Here is a 20,607-nt window from a genome sequence, read left to right as displayed (position 1 = left end):
GTCAAGTTCAAAGTCTTGTTTTTCTATACCGATATGGCTAAATCTATATTCAAATTACTATGTTTTTCATTTCTCAGCTAGTAAGATATATAGGGATCGACCTATGCTCGAGTAATTACAGTAAGCAGTGCAACCTTCTGCTTATACTATTAATCACCAGGCGAACACACTGCTTAGATTTAAAGACTGTTATATGGAAATTGGACAAATAAAGGCAAACTGAAATTTCACTTTTGCTCAGTTTGTTGTGTATTGCACACCACCTAAGCAATTGTGACCAAGCTGTAAGGCTGGTAATAGGAGTTTTATTGTTAGCCTTTAAACAGCCCCTAAACAGCCCCTGCTGATTGTCGCTATGACAATAGTCCAGCACGCCACTTCAAAAAAGATTTTTCAGCACAACCCCTTATCTCGGAGGTCATGCCAAGGAGCCGCACAGGTTCTTAATGTCCTTGATCGTGCATCAGTTCCAGCGAGCAGTAATGGCTGTGTATTTTGTTTTAACTTCCAGTATTAAAAATGGCTGTTTAAAAGCTGTTGTGATGCTTCCTCTCTTATTTCAAAAGTCAAATTCAGCACAGAGGCTCCTCTAAACCTACACTAGCCTTGGCTAGGCTTTACACGTGGTCCACCATTTTGTCGCAGCTGGCACTTAACAGCCTTGCAGCTTTCCCAAGATTGCTTCAATAGTAGTATATAAAGTATTCATCCAGTGTATACTACTCGTTTAAAACCATTTGAGCAAAAGTGAAGTGCCACTCCAGTTGGCCTTCAAGCAGCAGTCCAAGCAGAGAGGATTCTCGCACCACAATGCATAGGTGTGTGCCAGAAGCTTAGGGCTCACCAATTGTCTACAGTATTGGGCATGCACTTCTACGCACACGTCCACAAGCCAAGCCAAGATAATTCACAAAGCACTTTAATTTTCCTTGCCTATGAGTCAAAATATCCAGTTTTAGTCCAAATGTTGCTTGCCCAAAACGTTGCCATCACTCTGTGAGAGCAACATTACAGGTTGTTTCAGGCAGTAAAATGGGCTTGCAGTGTTTGTGAAAAAAAAAAGAAAGATGACTTCATTTCCTGTGCATACACACATGAGAAGAAAAAAAAGCGACAGTCCTTTACTCATGCCCTGTACATATAAGCAGTGTAAAAAGTTGATAAATTAGAATGCTACCCACCCTTTCCCCAAAAATGTAACCAAGGACTCCACTGCCCTGCCAACAACAACGAAAAAGGGGGAGCAGTTATGGAGGAGGACAAAGGAGTCGGTGACCAGCGGGAGTGAAGAGGACACGCCTTGCAGTGGTAGCCATTGTGGTGGTGGTGGTCTATCTGTACAGCAGCGCAAACACCACGCAGAGGTCAGAGTTCTTCGCGCATGTGCACCTTCTTCAGCTCCTCTATCCTCCTGACAAAGTCGGTCTTCTCGACGCAACCTTCGCACCGCTCGTCCCAGTCGTTGAGGATCTTTTTGAGGTCCTTGACCTTCAGCTTCTTTAGGTCCACTGTCTTCAAATCGATAACCTTTGCTGTAGAGGGAAAAAACAAAAAAATTTTTTGAATCGGTACACGAGTCTTTCCTATACATGTGCAACAGAAAATGAACACTAATAAACAAAACAATGCACATTACAATTTCACTGCCGAGCAAAGTGCGTAAAGGCTACTGACATCATCTTGAGTATGTTAATTTATGTTGCAGTTAATGAAAGTCATCAACCTTCATACCCGAGCAAAAAATAGTGAGTGCCGTAAAGAAGTGATAAATTTCTACCACCAGTTTCAGTTTTGTTTCCCAACAGGACACTGTTGCGACATGATGCAGTATGTGGTCATGTAGAAGCAGGACGATGCAAGGATTTTGACACTTGCTTCAGCTTGGTCAGTCGCCTTGTGTGCTTCTAATTATTGAGAGGGCCGATGCAGCAACATAGCAGGCAACTGGGCAAGCTGCCACAAGTGTCAAAACATCGCAATGACCTGCTTAAAGGAAGAAAAAAAAGGAAGACTTGAAAATATTGTTAGTAAACCTTCAAGGAGAACAAATTTCTGTGCAAGCCAGAAAGGCAAGCCATGCAGACAGTGTGCTGACATGCCCCTTCTATAGAACTCATAACTACTGTCAGAAGAAATTTATTTTTATCATAAATGTAGCGAATCCTGAGGTAACCCAGGCCTCTGCAGAAGGGCTTTAAACCGACCTTGTTAGTTAATACCGTACCTATTTGGTTATAAGACGAGGGTGCATTTGGGAGAACCAAGAAAAGGACTTAAGTAATGCATACTAATTGTAAGGTGACATAAAACAGCCATCAGATTATTCAGGCATGGCAGGGACTACCCAAAGTACTGAATTTCACCTTTTGGTGTAGCTTCATTACAGCATTTGACACAATGCCGGGAAAATTTGCAATAGGAAAATGTTTACTATTTCAGCACCTTGTGCTCTCACACACACACACACACACACACACACACACACACACACACACACACACACAGAGATATATATATATAGAGAGAAAGAGAGTTTTTATGCAGACATTAAGTAATATTGAAAAACAGTTGTTTTGAAATAAAAGGACGGTTTGTTCGTACATGCCACCAGTGGTGGTGACCAGGACGTGACAGGTGACACGTGGCCATTAGTTGCTGATTAACGAAAATTCCTTGCTAACTTTTAAAATTTTTGTTTCGCCAGGCTCATTGTAAATGGGAAAACGAAGTGAGCATCTCCATACAAGCCACATTACCTTTTGGATTGGGAAAAGTTAATGCAGAACCGTGGACAAAGAATTTTGGCTATCAGAGTGCAGGAAACCAAAATTGGGAGGCTGCAGCAAGCGCAAAAATGCGCCCGCTCTGCTTGCATCACCCAGCAGCGGGCAGCCGGCATGCTGCAACAGCGAGGAGTATAGAGCCACAGTGCACTGGCTGCCCGCTGCTGGGTGATGCAAGAACGGGTATGGCAGCACGTGCTTGGCCGTTGCCCATTCTTTGCTCGTTCACTCTGCATCTCCTACTCCTTTCGCATTCCCTTTGGTCGCTCTCCCATTGGGCAGCGCATCTCATTGAGTAAGCGCGCTCACTGCCTTGCTCATCTGCAGGATCTTCTGGCAGCCACACTGTAACTGGTACTTCGTCTCTCACAGCTACACTACAGTCGGTATGCAATTACAGTTATAGAATGGTTACATTAGTATTGATTAAATTCATTCGCACAATGAACGCACTTCCTTTCCTGAAAAATATGCACTACGTTCAGGGGTGCGTTCATTATGCGGGGTAAAATTTTGAACGATTTTTTTCCTGCGGACACTTATAAAGAAGTCAGTTTCGTTCGAAATGCGAACCATCGATTGCGATAGCAAATGTGTAGACAGCGACACGAATTAAGGATAGTAGTTGTATAGGCGTACAAACTTGCAAACATTCGTGTCCACGCAAACTGAGCGACGAGAACGCAGCACGCACAAAGGTATGAGCCGCCCGTCGACTCGGCCCCCGAAGCAGGTCACATTGAAGATGGGGTGAGCCGTGGCGGCGCAATGCGCAGTTTCTGCTGGAGTAAAATGCCACTCAATCTCCCCCCCCCCTGGCGCCATGCGCGCAACGGAAGACCATGTTTTTTTGTGCCTTCTTCCTTTGTACACGGGAGACTGAGATGGAGAACGAGCCGTGATCGGCAGTGCCCCTCGGGCGCGGTTGTGCAGTATGCAGTTGCTGCTAGAGTACAACGCCGTCGTCGGGCCTTCTGTCCTCCAGGTCTTTTGCGCTACGAAAGACTGCGCGCAAAATTGAGCCGCGATCGTCGGCTTCCCTCGCGCGCTTTCATTTGCACCTACGCCATGCGGCGACGACGATGGCAGAAATGCGCCTGGAGCGTCCATATACAGTCGCCGACCGATTTTCCGGACTCCAAAAATTCGGACATGCCCGATTATTCGGTCAGCTTCGTGGCACCACCATTCTCCCCATAGACCATAATGTATAACAACTGCCGAAAGTTCGGACACCTTGCAACCTCTCGTCTGATTTTTCGGACACTCCTTGAGCCAACTCAGTCGAGAGCACCATGCACCAACTCTGACCGGTGCATGGTTCGACTTGCTGAACGCCATTTTTATTTTGAACGGAGCTTCCTTGCTGCCCCACGAAGTGTCGCTACTGGAAATCCCTGCTAATCACTGTTTCTGCCTGGTTAGATAGAGTGGCTCTGCAGCAGTTCCGGTTTCAGCTTAGTAAGCCATGTCAAGACAATCCAGCAGCTGATTTGTTTCTTCGCGCAAGACGCTGCGAGCAGGCCGCGTTTTTCGTTTGTGCGACTGGTGTCGGCACGGTGGTGTTTGCTTTGTGTGATGTGTCGAGGTTTCGGTGATCCAATGCGGCATACGTAAACATTGCATCAAGGGTCTAATGGCGCCGACAGTGCCGGCGCAGACTGCGCTGGGGAATGCCGGCAAGCGGGTGCCGGGAGGACTAAGACTTGTCGCCTTCCGATGTGCTCCCTACTGACGCGGGAAATGTTCTGCCGAGACCTGCGCAGTGGTTGCATTGCGATTCCGGACACCGTCTCATTTGACAGTTTCATAGGTGCTGACACTGCTGTATTGACATGCGCAGAACTTGACGACGGCGAGATCATTCGTCAGGTTTCTGCTGCACCGCCGGACGATGACTCTGAGTCGGAAGATGACGCACCATGTGCTGCGCTGCCGTGGCATGCGGAGCGTGTACAAACAGTGACTGTGCTTTCAGCCGCTAATCGTGACCGTACGACCCTCTCCGAGATTCAGGCTTATCTGACAGCGCGTAAACAGAACAGCGTGCAACGGCGCATTCACGATTTCTTCCAAGCCTACTGCCGAGCCCGAATAAGTGCGTGGAAATAAAGGATTTCATTTTTTTTTCTTAATCTGCTTTTTCGGACACTTGTTTATTCGGACATTTTCGCAGTCCCCGTGAGGTCCGAATAAACGGTCGGCGACTGTAATTGCTATTGCAATAAAATTAGGATACACGGTGCGATTCGGCATATAACACAGTGTCAAACACAATTGCACTCGCCGAATGCCATATCAGACGCCGAATCGTATCGTGTGTCTCCTACTTCACGGCAGCAAGTTCAGAGTGCGATCATTATGTGAGAAAAAGAAAAAAAAAAACATTGCAAAAGTGGGGGCTGCATTCATTACGCGATTGCATCCATTATGCGAGTAAATACAGTATAATCGGTATGTGGCTATAGTGCGGTTCTATGGGAGGGTAAACGCTAATCACAAAATGCTGCACTATAGCTGGTCCCACACTATAAGTAGTCTGAACTGTACTTTCATAGCTTCCACAGTGCTACCTGCACTGTCTGAAATGGTGTACAGCGCCACTTTTGATGCTTCGTCAGTTCTTATGGCATTCAGCGCGAGTTGCCTGGAATTGTATCTCCCATCACAACTTGGGAGGGATAGCAAACAAATGACTGAAGGCATTTTCGGATCATGGCATTATTTAGGTCTACAGCAATACAAGCCAAATATCCCACGGAGGCAGGACTGTAATGAATCAACCTGACCAGCCCTGTGTGCAGAGCTGTTTTCTTACCGCCTGTTCTGTTGCTGTGACAGATTACTGATTATCTGTTCTACATATTGCATGTGATGAGCCTAAACCTACGCATTCCACGTCAGCCAAGGGCACATGAATTACCAACCCACATTCAACTGATAATCTACACTACCATCTTATCTCTCAACATTAACCCTATGCTTTCTTCCTTCCATCCCTTGTTACACGGCTCTTAATATTCCTTTTCAGTTTCTTTGCAGGCTTCAAGCTTTGTTCCTATAAACCAGTACCGACAAACCATTGTAATTACAAGTGCTTCCCTTCAAGGATATCCGCAGGATGGCATATGAAACTGCTGGGGAGATGCACTCTAATCCTTTTCTTTTTCACCTAAGTTTATATGGGAGATCTGGGTTAGCATTCCCACACAATCACTTCTGGGGATATATGACCGCTTTCCAGTGTCTCTGCATCAGATGGGTCAAAGTCTACAGCCACAGATGCTCCTCTCGCAGTGCCAAGCACACTTGACACAGTGCCAGGAATTCGGACACCCGCTGACGTGTTCAGTGTCAAGTTGGACAAAATTTTCAAAAATGATCATAATATTGTACATGAATTACCTACTCCTGTTTGGTGGCTCAAATAAGACTTAGCTATAAACACTCTTCTCAACACTGGAGAAGAAATTAAAATGGCCCAAGAGCTACACTTCAGGCACCATGTGAACAACTGTGCACACCAAGATTCAGCATCAAAAGCAAGAAACACTGGTGAAAACATAATCTAAGATGTGTCGCACAGATACTGAAACACTTCTGATGCGACCTGTGCTGCAAGTTTGAATAATGTGCATTAGGTGTTGCAGTAAAAAAAAAAAATGAGTTCGAAAGTGGCAGACGTTTGTTCTCAGTATCAGCATATCATGCAGCAGGTTCGCTTCATTGTCTTTCACAATGTTTTGCATCTAGCATATACTTAGAGTCACTGGATGGCTGCATTCAAAAAAAAAAAAATGTGGCAATACTAAACTTCAGAACTGCTGGCTGTTGGGCTGCAGACAGACTCAAGGCAACCGTCCTGTCCACATTGACTCCTAGCGACCATATTCCGTTCAACGACGCAACATATACTAAATTTTCAACAGACAGAATTACCTGGTGCATGATGGGGATAAGTACACAGGGCTGTGAAAGTGGTAAGCACGAGAGACACTGAACATGAGCAGGACACTCACGGTACTTGAGGTCGCAGATCTGGGCGTCCTTGGCCAGCAGCTTCTCGCACACCTTCAGAAGGGGCATGCCCCAGCTGAACGGCTTGGACATCTCGCCCACGATCCTTGTAGCCGACTCCTCCAGGCCACCAACATAGTAGCACTGTTAAAAAAAAAAAAAAGTCAACGATTACGATTTGCTAATGCGAAATTTCAGCGCAGCTCTACACATGAAATAAGTACGCCTGTCAATATTTCTTATAATGATTATATAGGTACATGGTTTATATTGGGAAGAGAATGCTGTGAGTAGGGTGGCTGGCATAGATAATCTGTCTCATGTGACACATTGCAAGTGGAGCGAAGTGTGGCACGACTACCTCGCTAATCGGGAGATCACGAGAGGGAGCACGTGGGTGATGCATGGGCACAATTCACAGCAGCCGCCGCACAGAGACATCCGCTCATGCAGTGCTTTGTTTCAACATACGGTAACAATGGACCGCATGCCTTATCGCATGCGGTATGCATGCATGCCTTACCGCATGCGTTATCGATAGCATCATCGGTGAACAGACGACGATGCGCTACTCTGGTGCCATCTTGTAGCAGTCGTCGCTGCAGAGCTTGTCTGCATAGCGCTATGCTTTTCTTCTCATGCTTTTGCCATACCTTCCTCCTCTGCTTTCCTCCTCACGCTCTCTTCACTATCGCTGTATTTTATCCCCTGCTGTGCTCCACATTCGCCCTTTAATTTTTCACTGAATCAACAGATTCTTATAATTTTTTTAAAGCTTTTGTACGTCAACTAGTTTGACAACTGTGACGTCGAATGGTGGAAATAACTCAAACTTTCAGCTTACCATTTACACACTAAAGACAACAGCCATACAATTAAGGTGATGTGGTGTCACACATCCCTATTCACCTTTTCCATGCAGTATAAACACAAGTCTGCCTGATGCCAAATTTATGATCATTAATGACTGACGCGCAGCCGCGCAGCCATACTTAAGCGACATTTGCATGGTATGTATTTACGGTGTAGCCTCTTAAATTCTGTGATTTCATGTGCCAAAACCATGACCTAATTATAAGGCACGTCGTACTGGGAGAGTGCGGAATAACTTACTAATTCGTGCTCTTTAACAAGCACTTAAGTCTATGTACCCAAGTGTTTTTGCATTTCGCCCATATCGACATCTATGATGTGGAGGTAGGCAATGCAATGCCATGGCTGCTGGGCCACTCCAGCAGGGATTCAGCGTTGTTGGTGTCGAAGTAAGCCCAGCACATTTCTTGCATATTCACTTTTCTATACTTCAATGTTACTCAACACGATTCTACTATTTTGTTTTGCTCGGGGGGTGGAGGGCATAATACAGGCAGTACAAAGTAGAAGAGCTTCTACTCTTCTACTTTGTACTGCCTGTATTATGCCCTCCACCCCCCCAACCCCCAGCAACAATACCGTTGGCACATATGTAGTAATCTGAAGAAATAAACACTTCTGATGATTCTGTTACACTTCTATGACATCAATTTTACTATTTGGTTTCAAAAAAGTACATACTGTATATAGCTGTCACTGTACCCCATTTGGTAGTGTAATGCATGCGTAATGTCGAGATAGTGTGTTTGGCTCCCACCGGCGGCTAGTTATCTTTGATTCTAATTTTGGTTCCCTTTTCTCCACTATTTTTTACATTTCGATTACAACCACAGCTAATGTCCCTGATGCTTTCCTCGACCTCACTGTCTTGACTTTGTATGGTCATTATATACACACACACAATTGATAGAAAGAAAAAGAGCAGGCTCAGAACCGCCACCAAAACGGCCACAATAATTGCCTACTCTTCAGAAAGGAGGATGCACACATAGAAATCGAAGATAGGAAGAAGGGAAACTAAAGCAAAAAATTATTCAGATCCCACGCACTGTAGGAATAGACGTTATACAAAGGATTTTGCAAGGAAATGGCTGTCCAGCACCGTTTGGGGTTCTTTGAAGGGTTACCAGATGGACCAACATGTTTGGGCGAAGCAAGCAGTGGTGTTTGCAATGAGCATGTGCGTATAGATGAAAACAAGATGACAATGTCGAAAGTACAACGACAACAATGCTACAAACATGCTCCGGTTTGTGATGCAAGGCAAAGATAAGAGCAGTACAAGCCTGTGGCCGAATGGAAACTAAGTGCATGCACATGCACTCTACCTCGTGCTTTAAAACATGGCACATGCAGAAACCGCCTACCTAACATCTAGTTGCTGTTGGCAAAGAGAAACGTGCCTGCAATCGTGGCCTAGTGGTTAGAGCAGTCAGCTGCTGCGCTCAGTGTCAGAAGCTTGATCCCTCCATTACACACTTGAATTTTCTCTTTATAAAACGAGGCGACAGGAACCTACCTACCTAATTCAAAGTGCCTGATATGAATCAAAGAATGCTTCAAGTAAAAAAAAAAGAAGCAATATGACAGATCACAAAGGCTAAAGTAAAAAAAAAACTATACAGAACCACGGAGGTGAAGGTTAACAATACAAATTTTCTTCACAGCTTCATTTCTTCAAAGGACACTAAAGGCTAATACTAAGTTGACGTGGACTGCTTAAATACCATTCCAGAAACCTCACAACGCTTTATTCGTACCAAGAAAAGACTCGGTTGACGAGAAAATTGCAGCTGAAGGGTTCGAATACCTTTTCCAAATTAAAATCTCTTGCCACCCTTTACTGCAGCGTTCGACAGAGGGCGGTACCAAGCCAAGACAGCTAAGTCAAGAGCGACGGATTCTCCGCTGCAGCTGCTTTTTGGCCAAGAGGCGTAGACCGTTTGCGCATCCCACAACATTACATGGAAGTTGAATCCTCTGCTACTTACAGTTTGTGCGAGTTTCGTGAGCCAGCAAAACCAGCGCAGCACAATGCGATAACTACTGAAACGCGTAAGCACGAGCGGCGTGGAGTCGATAAAAAACAACTGTTCGACTGGCTGCATCTTTGTCAAGGGTAATTTCTTTTGTCTAAAAATGAAATAAAACTGAAAAGCAGCATTTTATTTCATCTTACAATACAATGATGTTTTGTGCAACGAGTGGTTGAGTACTTGTGACAGAATTTAACTGAGGAGTGTTTTCGTCATCGGGAGAGTGTTTAAATTTCCCAGCAGAGTCTCTAATCACGTTCGGCATTTACCTAAATTTCTCAATAATTAAGGCTCTGTTCGCAATAATATTGACGCCTTAGAAATTCTCGAACACTAATCTATCACTTTAGCTTGACACATTAGCCTTTAGTGTCCTTTTAAGCTGGCGTCACTCGTTCATTGGTAACAAGACTTACTATGGCAACATAATGTACAAGAAGGGTAAAGTTGGCTATCCATCCACATATTTCCCAATGCTGCCACAGTCGCCTTCCGACACTATTGCAACACTTAGGCTACCACCAAAATTTCCAGGATAACTTATTCTTTTTCAGTGGTCACCTATGAAATATATCAATTGGGTTCTACTTTATAATGTGTTCCACATATGATGTGTGTAGTGACACGATATGGCAAGTTGTTTCACATCTAGCCTAGTACTCACTGTCAAGACTAGTTCAACCTATGAACTTTATAAAACTGGTGCTAGCACCCTTATTGCAAGAATTTGCAGCCTAAACATTGCAAAGTATTGTAGCTCAGTGGCAACTGATAAAGCTCCAAACCTCTGTGTAATTACTCAGTATGGACATATGGTGTGCCTGACTGATGGACTTTCATGTCTCAACACTACACAATGTGATAAAAACCTGATAATTCCCAATTTCTGCACCCTGATGAAAATTTATTAAGATATGTCGACGTCTAATTTTTGTTTACCACGCAAATGAATGCACCCATATATACAAAAAAAATTTCGGCAGACACGCTTAAGGCTGCCTACGTGTGGGAATGCGAAGGCATTGCATCGTTTGTAGACCTCGGAATGTCATGAACGCGCTCATGTTATATACTCATGGCGTGGCGCCACCGCCTCCCATTTGGCTGCGCCATCATGTGGCCAATGATGCACACACTAGGCACATATTTAGTCAGCCAGAACCGTGCAGCCATCACGGCATAAGGGAAGCGTGCTTATCTGGCAACCTGGAGGCCTGGGTTCGATTCCCACCTACACCGAAATGTACTGAATTTTCTTTTCAACGTCATTAATTTACTTTGGCTAAAGGAACCTCCCTGAAACATCCGACATCAATCGGAATATTTTCCGACATGTTTTTACTATTTGCAGTTAGCCATTTTTGGTACCACCTTTCGGCAGCACCAACAGATTTTCGTGTAAGGGGGCATATAATGCTTTCGCATTAATATGAATTCAATATCTACCAGTATTGAGCGAACAACTTGTTTCTGATTTACTATCTGCATTTGCACATATACTACCATTTTGCATTGCATCGAAATTCACGCACTTAGACGTGTAAATGGCAGTAATGGTTCCCAGTACTACACCAGGAAGCCAATTAACATAAAGCTCATGTTGGTCTGCATTGCGAGGGTACTTAAAAAACTATGTTACGTTCAAAGAAAGTTTGCCGATTCATCTGGTTGGTATTCCATTAATCTTGTTGCAAGAGTGAACAGTGCCAACTTCTAGAACAGGACCACAACATACAAGGATGGAATGCCCGACATGTATGACAACATAGACTTGTATCTAAAACTGAAGCATTTTTTATTGATGCTGTGAATGAACAAAACACTGGCTGTGTGCAAAGATTATTCTGTAATGTTAGGCAAACATGGTACCAATGCCCAGAATGCAAAGCTCTTGGTTAACTGAGATAAACCTGCTGGCCTAATCACAAAAGCAAATGTAGAATGCCATTGACATGCACCTCGGATAAGTTCTCCAGCTACAAAACCACTGAAGTCCAGTCCAAAGGAGGCTGGCAGCAAGTCTCTACATTCAAGAAAATCATTGGCAAGTTAGGTTTAATGATGCATCTCAAGCATTGGAGGAGCTGACTGCAAAACTTTACGTAAACAGCAGTAGCCAACCATGATGTGGTATGTATGCATCAAGCACACGTCGCTAGAACAGCTGGCAAAATGAATGGCAACAGTGTGCCGGGCGACATTCTCAATAAATTAATCTCCTTACCTTTTCAAAACTGCTGCATCTTGAACATGTTACACAACACTGATGGCAGTGAATTATGCACGAAAAAACTGGAAGGGAATCAAATGATGCTGGTCCTTTCTAGCATAAGGACTGAGCAGTCTGCTAAAGAGTGAGCATCTCATAACCAGGCAAAGAAGTTAAAAGTATCCATAAGGCAAGAAAAGCATGCTCAGTGTGTCGTCCCTGGTGTTTGCCTCTACAGCCAACCTTCAATGATTTCTTTATTATTAGTACGCTTCTATGTTATTTGCCCAGGAGGAAGTTTCAAGGGAGACCGATTTGACAGAACAGGGCACATTCCGATGATGATGTAATTGAGGATTCGACAAAACACTTTTTGATCAGAAAAAAGCATTGTTTGTAAAACAGGTCACTGAAAAATGCATACTGATGTTTTGGGGAGTCTTTGCAGGTTGTGAACCTCATTGCACATTTTTTTACGTTGTCAAGTGACATGCTTTAGTAACAATTTTCAGATTATAGCGTTACGGTTTATTTTTTGTAAGCTTGTATAATGTCCTAAACTAAACTGTTCCATACCTGCTTACGATACCCGACATTCTGTACAATGGTGCCAACCTTTTTGTCGCACTACATATCGTCAACAGTTTCCATCCTATGTTTTACCTAGGTAGCTTAAATTTTTAATGCAAATAACATTTTTGTTGAACAAATCTCCGAGGGCATGCTGATTAACCACACTTACATGTTTGAAAATGTTTAGTAATTATTTATCTGGCCTGTTCTAGCTTATCAGTGCTGTAAATGTCATTTCCTTATTTATCTATACAAATGCTCATATTATTGGCCTGCTGATACTAGTATGTTTTAGTAGAAGTGTCTATGTTACATAAGTGCATTATATCATGTTTACTTTGTGTTTTTGACCAATGAAAGTAAGTCAGTTTCAGTGAATTCTAAATCGTAGTCTAAAACTATCATTGGTGTTGCCGTTCTCCATTTCGTGTGTACAATGCATCTGTCTGACTGACGTGTGACCTATGGGTGCAGGGTGTTCCTCAACCTACAGAAAGCAGCTTCTTGCTCCATGTCCGCTCTCTATCATGTTCAAACTGTACCAAAAAGAGAAATAAACTTCCATTGTATTAGGCAGAAGGAAACGCCTCGACATGTATTTCAGTAATTGTTTCTATTAGGAATAAGTTATTTGTTAATATGAATGTAAATGTATGATGCTCAATACTGTAAAACATGCAAGACCATCAAGCATTCCTTGCTTTTACACTCACACCTTCCATCAACCCATGTATTAATGGGAAATACATAGTATTATTACTAATACAATATGTAACAGCAGCTGACTACCACAAACTCATTAAGAGTAGAGGATAAAGTCATGGCTTACAAAGCGCTGCTCTGGCCCTTTGACATCTTTGCAGAGTTCCATAAAGCCCGCTGTGATGGAGTCCTCATTGGTCCTCTCCTCGACTTCCAGCCTCGTGTGAAGCTTCTTGAGAACACCCACACACACTGCACGAAGAAAATAATGCAATCAGCAGGTTCCACAGAACACATCTAGAATACTGTCATCACATCAATCAGATATAAATCGAGCACAAACTTTACCTTATGGTGGAATATCACCCAATCGTTTGTTGCACTGTCGTGATCACAAGTGCATTCCAAAATTTGCAGGCAGCGTACTTTTGTTCAGACATAAAAACAAATAAGCAGGTGTTACAGTTAGACCTTGGCATATTATTAAATGTGGAAGCATGTGCGTAAGTGAGTTTTCGATTACCTTGCACAAAGAGCAACTGTAATGTCAAAACAGTTGAGTGCTCGACTGAGTCCATGATCGACAGGTAGGCACTGCCTTTTCTTGAGCATGTAGTTTTGAGTCTTTCTTCTTCCTCGCCACTACAGTACATTTCAGTTGATAGTCTGCATTTGTGTTGTGTTCATTCCTTCTTTATTCCACGTTTGCATTCATGCCTTTCAGTAACGTGAGCCCAAATGCCTCAACGTAGGGGCATGATCAGCCTAAGTTCATTTTCTGCCTGCTTCTAATGTTTCCTCTAACACAGTACCATATCTCTGGTATGCTTCAGATCGGTCAAGAGGCAACTGACAGGCCACTGACCAAAACGCACCAAAATGGCACGTAACATTGCAGCAAACACAAGTCAAGAGAATTACACAAGAAATGGCCCAGTGTCTGCTGCTCCTGCTTCCTGCACTGCGAATGAATTCACCCAAGCTTGACCAAGCTCATTTAAACACAGCAGATAACATCTCGAACTCTGTGATGGGGTTTACCAAGGTATTTTAACTTGTTCCGCGGAGTGGAAAAGCTTCCAGGCCTTCAGATTAGCACTAATATCTGATAAATCTTGACAGTTCCAAAGTTCCTCATCTTGCTTTTTTTTATCTTTTTTAATTCCGCATTTCATGCCCTCCCGTGGTATACAGGTGCACAACGAGGCGCATTCCAATAACTAACGCCAAACAAAGTGCACGAGATTGTTAACTTTCCGATGGCACATACATGTGCAAGGACTCACTGTAACCACATCTACGCCATGAAAGACGTCCCTCGCAATTGCGTAGGCTAATGAATGCTCCTTAGAGGGAACAGACTAGAAACAAGTGCGATTTCGCGCTTGCAAAGCCAGGTCTAGTAGCGACTACAAAATAAGATTTCTAGACTTGAAATAAGGTTGTCACGAACCGTACCATTTGGCAATTACGTGGCCACTAATCCCATACATAGTGTACCAGCATCGGAGAAACTGTCTACACGCTTTGTGCTCATTGTGAGCTGTTTGGCACCTACAGGACGAGAACACACACTTTGTTCTCTAGGAGGCGAAGCAATTGTGAAAGGTGATCTGCACCAACTGCACAAGCGACGGTACCGCACGTTCACGACTTACCTTCGCATTCACCTTCTTTCAACGTCTTCCCCGAGACAAGAAGTAACGAGGCTTGCAGGCACACCACAAGGATCAGCAGGAGCACTGGCACTTCAGTGCTGGATCGCATCATCTTGGCTGCCTCCTGCGACCACGCCGACACGACCCTCTTGACGCCGGCGGAGTCGACGACACTTGATTAGACTCGACGAGTAGCGCAAGCACGTGTATGTACCAAGCAAACTATAAGCGACGTGTCTCACACGCGCTGGTCAAGAGACCGGGGGCCGAAACAAACCTCTCCAAGCAACTTCTTTGAATGAAAATTCGACACGTCTAAGACAAAATTCGAAGGCGCCACCTACTGTAGGCCGGGATCGGCGGTATGGACATCTGGCTTCACGCGATTGGTTCGCTGTTATGACGTAATCAAAACGAACGCGTGTACGTAGACACATGCGTAGACATGTACAGGCTCCTGAATATTTCGCTGCGCGTGTTCAAAAACAGATTTTACGCTTACCGCTGTACTATTCTTAATAAAATTATGCAGAAATATTGCATTTTTGAGTCTATATCGTTTAGTACAACACTTGGCCGAGTTAATTGCTTGGTTTTCAAAATAAAAGTACAAAATTACCTTCACCTATGGCGATGCGAGCTTCTGCCGCGACGGCTTGAGCATAAACTTGTTCCCCTGCCTGCCGGCAGCTGCAGAAAGCAGCGTTTCAGGGAGGCTAGTCGCGTGTTCCAGGAGCGGGCAACAAACTCTAAAGTTTGTAACTAAAGCACTCTAAAGTTTTAGTTACAACAATTTCCGCAAGAGTTCTAGTATGCAAGCACAATAAACAAATTAAGGTTATTTATTGTAATTTAAAAATACTACTACACAACTTTGACTTCTATTTTGTATATAACCAATACTTTTAAGGCACGTAACATAACTTTTTAAATATAAAAGTAACGCTGCAAAGCTGCTTTTGCAAACATAAAGTAGTCATGCTTAATAAAGACGTTTAAAAAAACCTTCACTTTCTTTACTGATTATTTTTTTTTTACGTTTAAAATTAATTTTGCTTTCTGTCGTGTTCGCTATCCGATTGGGCCACTCAGCGTCGCTTCGGGCGCATCTTTGAATCGCAAGCATGGCGGCCTCGTTTGGGCTCTATTTCGGCAATACCAACCTTTGCCTGGCGATTCACAAGGTAAGTACGCCCGAGCGGGGTCGTTATTCACCGGCGAGACGTTCCCACCTCACCGTAGCTTCGAATGAAATCGCGAACTGCGACCCCCGGCGTGTGCGTAGGGCGAGACGCCTCGCGTCATTCGCGTGCACGTTGCGCGCCTCGTCGTGTGTCCCGCATGTGTTTAGCGGGCCGCTGCATCTCTGTCATTCACCCGGTGCTGGCAGTGGCGGCCCTCCGTGATGCAACGCTATCGCATCGCACTTCCCGCGCTGTCAACGACTGTGCACAGCGTGGTTTCGTGATAGTGGCATCTCCGTCCCATCTTGACTTATCGTAGCGTAAGGACCGCATGTCACCGCGCAAGCGTGTTTCACAGCGCGACTGAAATCCCGGTACTGATGATCACTGTAGCTATGCCGCGCTTTGCTTTCATGCCGTGATTGTCAGTGGTAAGCTGACGCCTTGTCTTGTGACAGCGTCGTGCACTGTGTCACATCGCTCAGGTTCACCTCTTCCGAAAGTGTCCGTGCTTGTTTATACAGCGGCATTGAAACCACTCGACGTATTCGCCGCTCTACAAGTGAGAAGCGTGCCTTTGCGGCCAATATTGTCTGTATTTACAAGCCTTTCCTCGCGTATCTCACGATTACGAAGGAGTTATCCTTTCCGGCTCTCATGTTGTGATACGTCGCGTGTTCTGTGGCAGAAATCGTTTCGTACGGCTATCTTCGCGAATGCCGCTCGCACTACAGTTATCCCTCGGGTATTGATTGGCCTGATACGTTTATCAATCCGGTTTATCTCGCGAAGGAAACGCATTGTCTGCAGCCTGAGCGGTATCGAAGCAAATTCAGAGCGTTCGTCAAGAAGTTTGCTTCAAATGAAAAGTCGCTTTAGAACCAAATTATTGATGCATTCCTCGGTATTTCCCGCTTTAATGGCGATGTCAAAATGATTACACTATGGTTTAAAAATGGCCACATTTAAGAAATTGGATTAATGTTATTACTTCATCATTTATTTTAACCTTAAAGTGCTTGGACATTACATAATCGGGGAGCAAGTACAAAAAATTAATAAAATCAGCTTGGTTGGCAAACAATTATAAGAAGCCGCTTTGGCACTGTGCTGCTGTTATTATGCACAGCGTTAAAGGTGGATCATGTAGTATTTGTTTGCTTATTACCATTGATGTAAAAAAAAAAATGATTCAGATGGGACACACATTGGAATCTATGTGAAGTGGTGAACTAATGCTCAGCAATGGTGGTGCGCACATTTGTGTTTTCTACCATCCTAAGTAGTGCGTAATGTCAGGCAGTGTTTCTGTTTGCGGACCTCAACAGTCACTTTAAGCACTTCCAAATTTCATACTTATGCACTACACCGTTCATTAGCTGTGCCAAAATGCAAACAGTAAATCAGGTGGATGCGCATCATGAGATGTTTACACAGTGATGTTTCAAGAATGGAGGTGATGTATGATGCTTGTCTAGCGAAGGATATTGAAGACAGATGTGTGCACAGAGAAGTATGACGCATTTCCTGCCACATTTGAGGATTCCATGCCTCTCATGCCGCAGTTGCACTTAGGCATTGAATATAATGTGCAGTTTCATTAAGAAGTCTGCCTGCTTTAAAAATATCCCTGAGCAGGCATTCTGTGTGAAAGCTGTACTGAGGGAACGTCTTTCATTTATTCTGTTACACAGCACGAAAGTGTGCCTACTGGTACATTTTGTCAGCCAACACATATGGCTACACTAAGATAATTTGCTGGAGCTTGCACTCATTGCACGTATAAACTTCATATATATATACCCACAAATGCATATAGAGAGATGCCAAGCCCAGAGGAGCAGGCAAAGAAAGGTTTGCTGTACCACTGTAACTTGCACATCAAAGAGAACACTTGTAATATCTGACTAGTCAATGTTAAATTCCTGGGAGCTTCCACATTGGCGCTTGTTCATGGAAACTGCTGTGTATATAAGCACAGAATAAGTGGCCAGCAGAGTATTTTGAGGAACAGCACAAACAACAGGACAAAAAAGAATGGCATCCTGTCATCTTCACTGTTCACTGGGGTTCCCACAAACCAACTAGCCCAATTTGGTACTCTCGGCTAGCAGAGGACATTTTGAATGGGACGGAAACAGAAACTTGGTTGAAAACTGTGAAAAAAAGTAACCATTTCCACATAAAAAATAAATCCGCAGCCCTCCAACTCAGTATGTCTCATAGCCTGATGTGGCTATAGCGCCGTGGTGGCTCGGTCGCCATGGCATTTTGCTGCTGAGTGCAAGGTTGCAGGCTGGACTCCTAGCCACGGCAGCCACATCCTGATGAGGGCAGAGTGCAAGAACTCACAAGTTGGTTACCCGCCGTGGTTGCTCAGTGGCTAAGGTGTTGGGCTGCTGAGCACGAGGTCGCGGGATCGAATCCCGGCCACGGCGGCTGCATTTCGATGGGGGCGAAATGCGAAAACACCCGTGTGCTTAGATTTAGGTGCACGCTAAAGAACCCCAGGTGGTCAAAATTTCCGGAGTCCTCCACTACGGCGTGCCTCATAATCAGAAAGTGGTTTTGGCACGTAAAACCCCAAATATTATTATTATCACTAGTTGGTTACGAATGTGTAACAGAAATGTTTAAAGGGCCCCTGAAACGGTTCGGACAAATTTTGTAGACGCGTAGGGTACAGCTTAAGTAGAACATTCACACCACAATTTAAGTGAAGCGTTACGTATTAATGGAGCTACAAGCGATTATAAGTAACCCTCCTCCCCAGCCATGCTTTTCCTCCTCAACTCGTCTGCTGAGCGAGCGGGGCTAAGCTCCGCCTACACTGGTCCTGCATCACGATGCGACGTCACATCGTCCACTTCCGGGTGTTTTGGAGCCCGCCCGCGTGAAACCTCTCCGCTAGCTGCTTGGCTGTCGACCCCAAGCGAGAGCTATCGAAGCAGCGTGCGTTGCGAGCATTCTGTCGTAGCTCCGAACGTGTCTGGTATTCCGTTAACCACAGGCAAGCTGGTCATTTCGGCAAATGACTGGAGGCATAAACTCAAGCTGATGACAGAACTTTGGCGTAGTTGTACGTGAGCGGCCTGATCGGTCTGCATGGTCCAGACACTTGTTGGCGCAGCGCTTAACCATTCAAACAAAGCGCTAATATTGCTCTAACGAAGTGTAAAACATTTTAAACATTTATAAAAACAACGTGTTGATGATTACACTCCTGCGAAAAGTACGCACCAGCAGCAAAGAAGGAAATGCTTCGTTGCTGCTACTGTGTATGGTTGAGCTCTATGCCATCAGGTAGCTGCACCGTGCAGACCATTCACATTTGCCCATCTGCTCATTTCGGCTCGTCCCGTTATGGCTCAGTCAAGCAGCCAGATCCTGTCCCATTGCGCTTACGTTTGCCCTAATACGGGACTCGCGAAACGCTATTGCGTTAGTAATCTTCCGGTGTAAAGTGACGGCCACAAACGCGCAAATCCTGCGCAGCAGCCAGTTCGCTCGTACGCTGCCTTGCAGAGGGACACGATGTCGCAGCTTGACATATTGCCAGTCGCTATGTTTGCAGCCCACAAGGCAACAAAGTCGAATCATAGTGCTTGCGAAAAGACTGACACCAACTCTGACCGCGGAGCTCTGGTCAAAATGGAGTACGTTGTAACACAAGCAGACGACACTTGCTGTGTGCCGGAAGTGCTTAAGTGTATTGAAAAATTGTTCTTGTGCATTCTCTTTATGCTACTTTCTTTTTATAAAAACAAATTAACTAACATTCCAACTATTACAAAGATCATTTGTTTATCATAAAGTTAGAAAATTTATCGATCACGCGCCCTGGTCAGCCAATCAGATAGCTTGCCCCACTGACGTCATATGGGTCATTTCGGTCATATGGGTAGGGGCGGCTTAAAATTCCGCCGAGCAGTGCGCTGTGATCGGCAGCGATGTGCATTTTTATAACCTTATAATAAATTACACGCTTTACGCAGAGCACTTAGACGTGTCAATTAATGATCAGAAGGACCTACTCTAACGACTCAATACGTTTGTAGAAAATCATCAAAAGCGTTTCAGGGTCCCTTTAAGCACCAGCTGTTGTGCTGGTTAGGCATTCTTGTACCCGATCTTGAGCACCAAACAAACTCTGCTTCTCTGGAGACTGTGTGCAAAGTTGGTGTGCTCTGCCACTAGGCACTCAAACGTAGCGTTGGCAGAGCGTGCACTTCGCTTTGTTGCTTTTGCAATTAAATGCACTTGGCGTCGACTCCAAAGACCCTCTATCTCTCCTTGCACATACTGCGCATGCATAGTTGATAGGGATTGTACAACTTCCAGGATACTGTGGACGCAGCTGGCGTGTCCCACCATTGGTGATGTGCGGAGGGCAACATCATTTGGTGGTGTTGCAGGGAACCATGACCGAACTGTCCTGTCTCATTTGTTGAAGCACACGCAGTGTCGTATGTGTTGGAACCAGAGACAAGCTGCCTGGGCCAAAAGTTAAACTGCTCCCAAAGCAATCAGAGAAGCCACATGGTCGTAATATCCTGTCAGAGCTTTGTCGCA

The 20,607-nt window shown here is 44.6% G+C and overlaps 2 protein-coding genes across 4 annotated transcripts in view; one reads left to right on the top strand and one right to left on the bottom strand.

Moving 5' to 3' along the window:
- Window positions 1-1,095: 1,095 nt before the first annotated feature.
- Window positions 1,096-15,579, bottom strand: Manf (mesencephalic astrocyte-derived neurotrophic factor). Of its 2 annotated transcripts, none has more exons than XM_065428746.2 (5): window positions 15,471-15,579; window positions 14,852-14,975; window positions 13,321-13,445; window positions 6,803-6,944; window positions 1,096-1,532 (listed from the first exon to the last, which is right to left on the bottom strand). In XM_065428746.2, exons 2-5 carry the CDS (start codon window positions 14,961-14,963, stop codon window positions 1,366-1,368), a joined length of 546 nt encoding a protein of 181 aa, XP_065284818.1. In that variant the 5' UTR covers window positions 14,964-14,975; window positions 15,471-15,579; the 3' UTR covers window positions 1,096-1,365. The 2 variants fall into 2 exon arrangements, with proteins under 2 accessions (XP_065284818.1, XP_065284819.1); XM_065428747.1 differs by having other exon boundaries at window positions 15,477-15,495.
- Window positions 15,580-15,933: 354 nt separating this feature from the next.
- LOC135899471 (heat shock 70 kDa protein 14-like) overlaps window positions 15,934-20,607 on the top strand; it is a 67,077-nt gene continuing 62,403 nt past the window's right edge. The window contains exon 1 of one of the 2 annotated variants that reach the window (XM_065428744.1): window positions 15,934-16,035. In XM_065428744.1, coding sequence (XP_065284816.1) covers window positions 15,976-16,035 — 60 coding nt within the window. In that variant the 5' untranslated portion in view covers window positions 15,934-15,975. Of the gene's footprint in view, window positions 16,036-16,072; window positions 16,356-20,607 lie in introns of those variants that run through there. The other variant, XM_065428745.2, reaches the window with a different exon arrangement.

Source organism: Dermacentor albipictus, chromosome 6, assembly GCF_038994185.2.
Source record: "Dermacentor albipictus isolate Rhodes 1998 colony chromosome 6, USDA_Dalb.pri_finalv2, whole genome shotgun sequence".
NCBI lineage: Eukaryota > Metazoa > Arthropoda > Arachnida > Ixodida > Ixodidae > Dermacentor > Dermacentor albipictus.
Note: the sequence above shows the minus strand (reverse complement) of the source record. Positions and strands in the feature narration are given on the sequence as shown.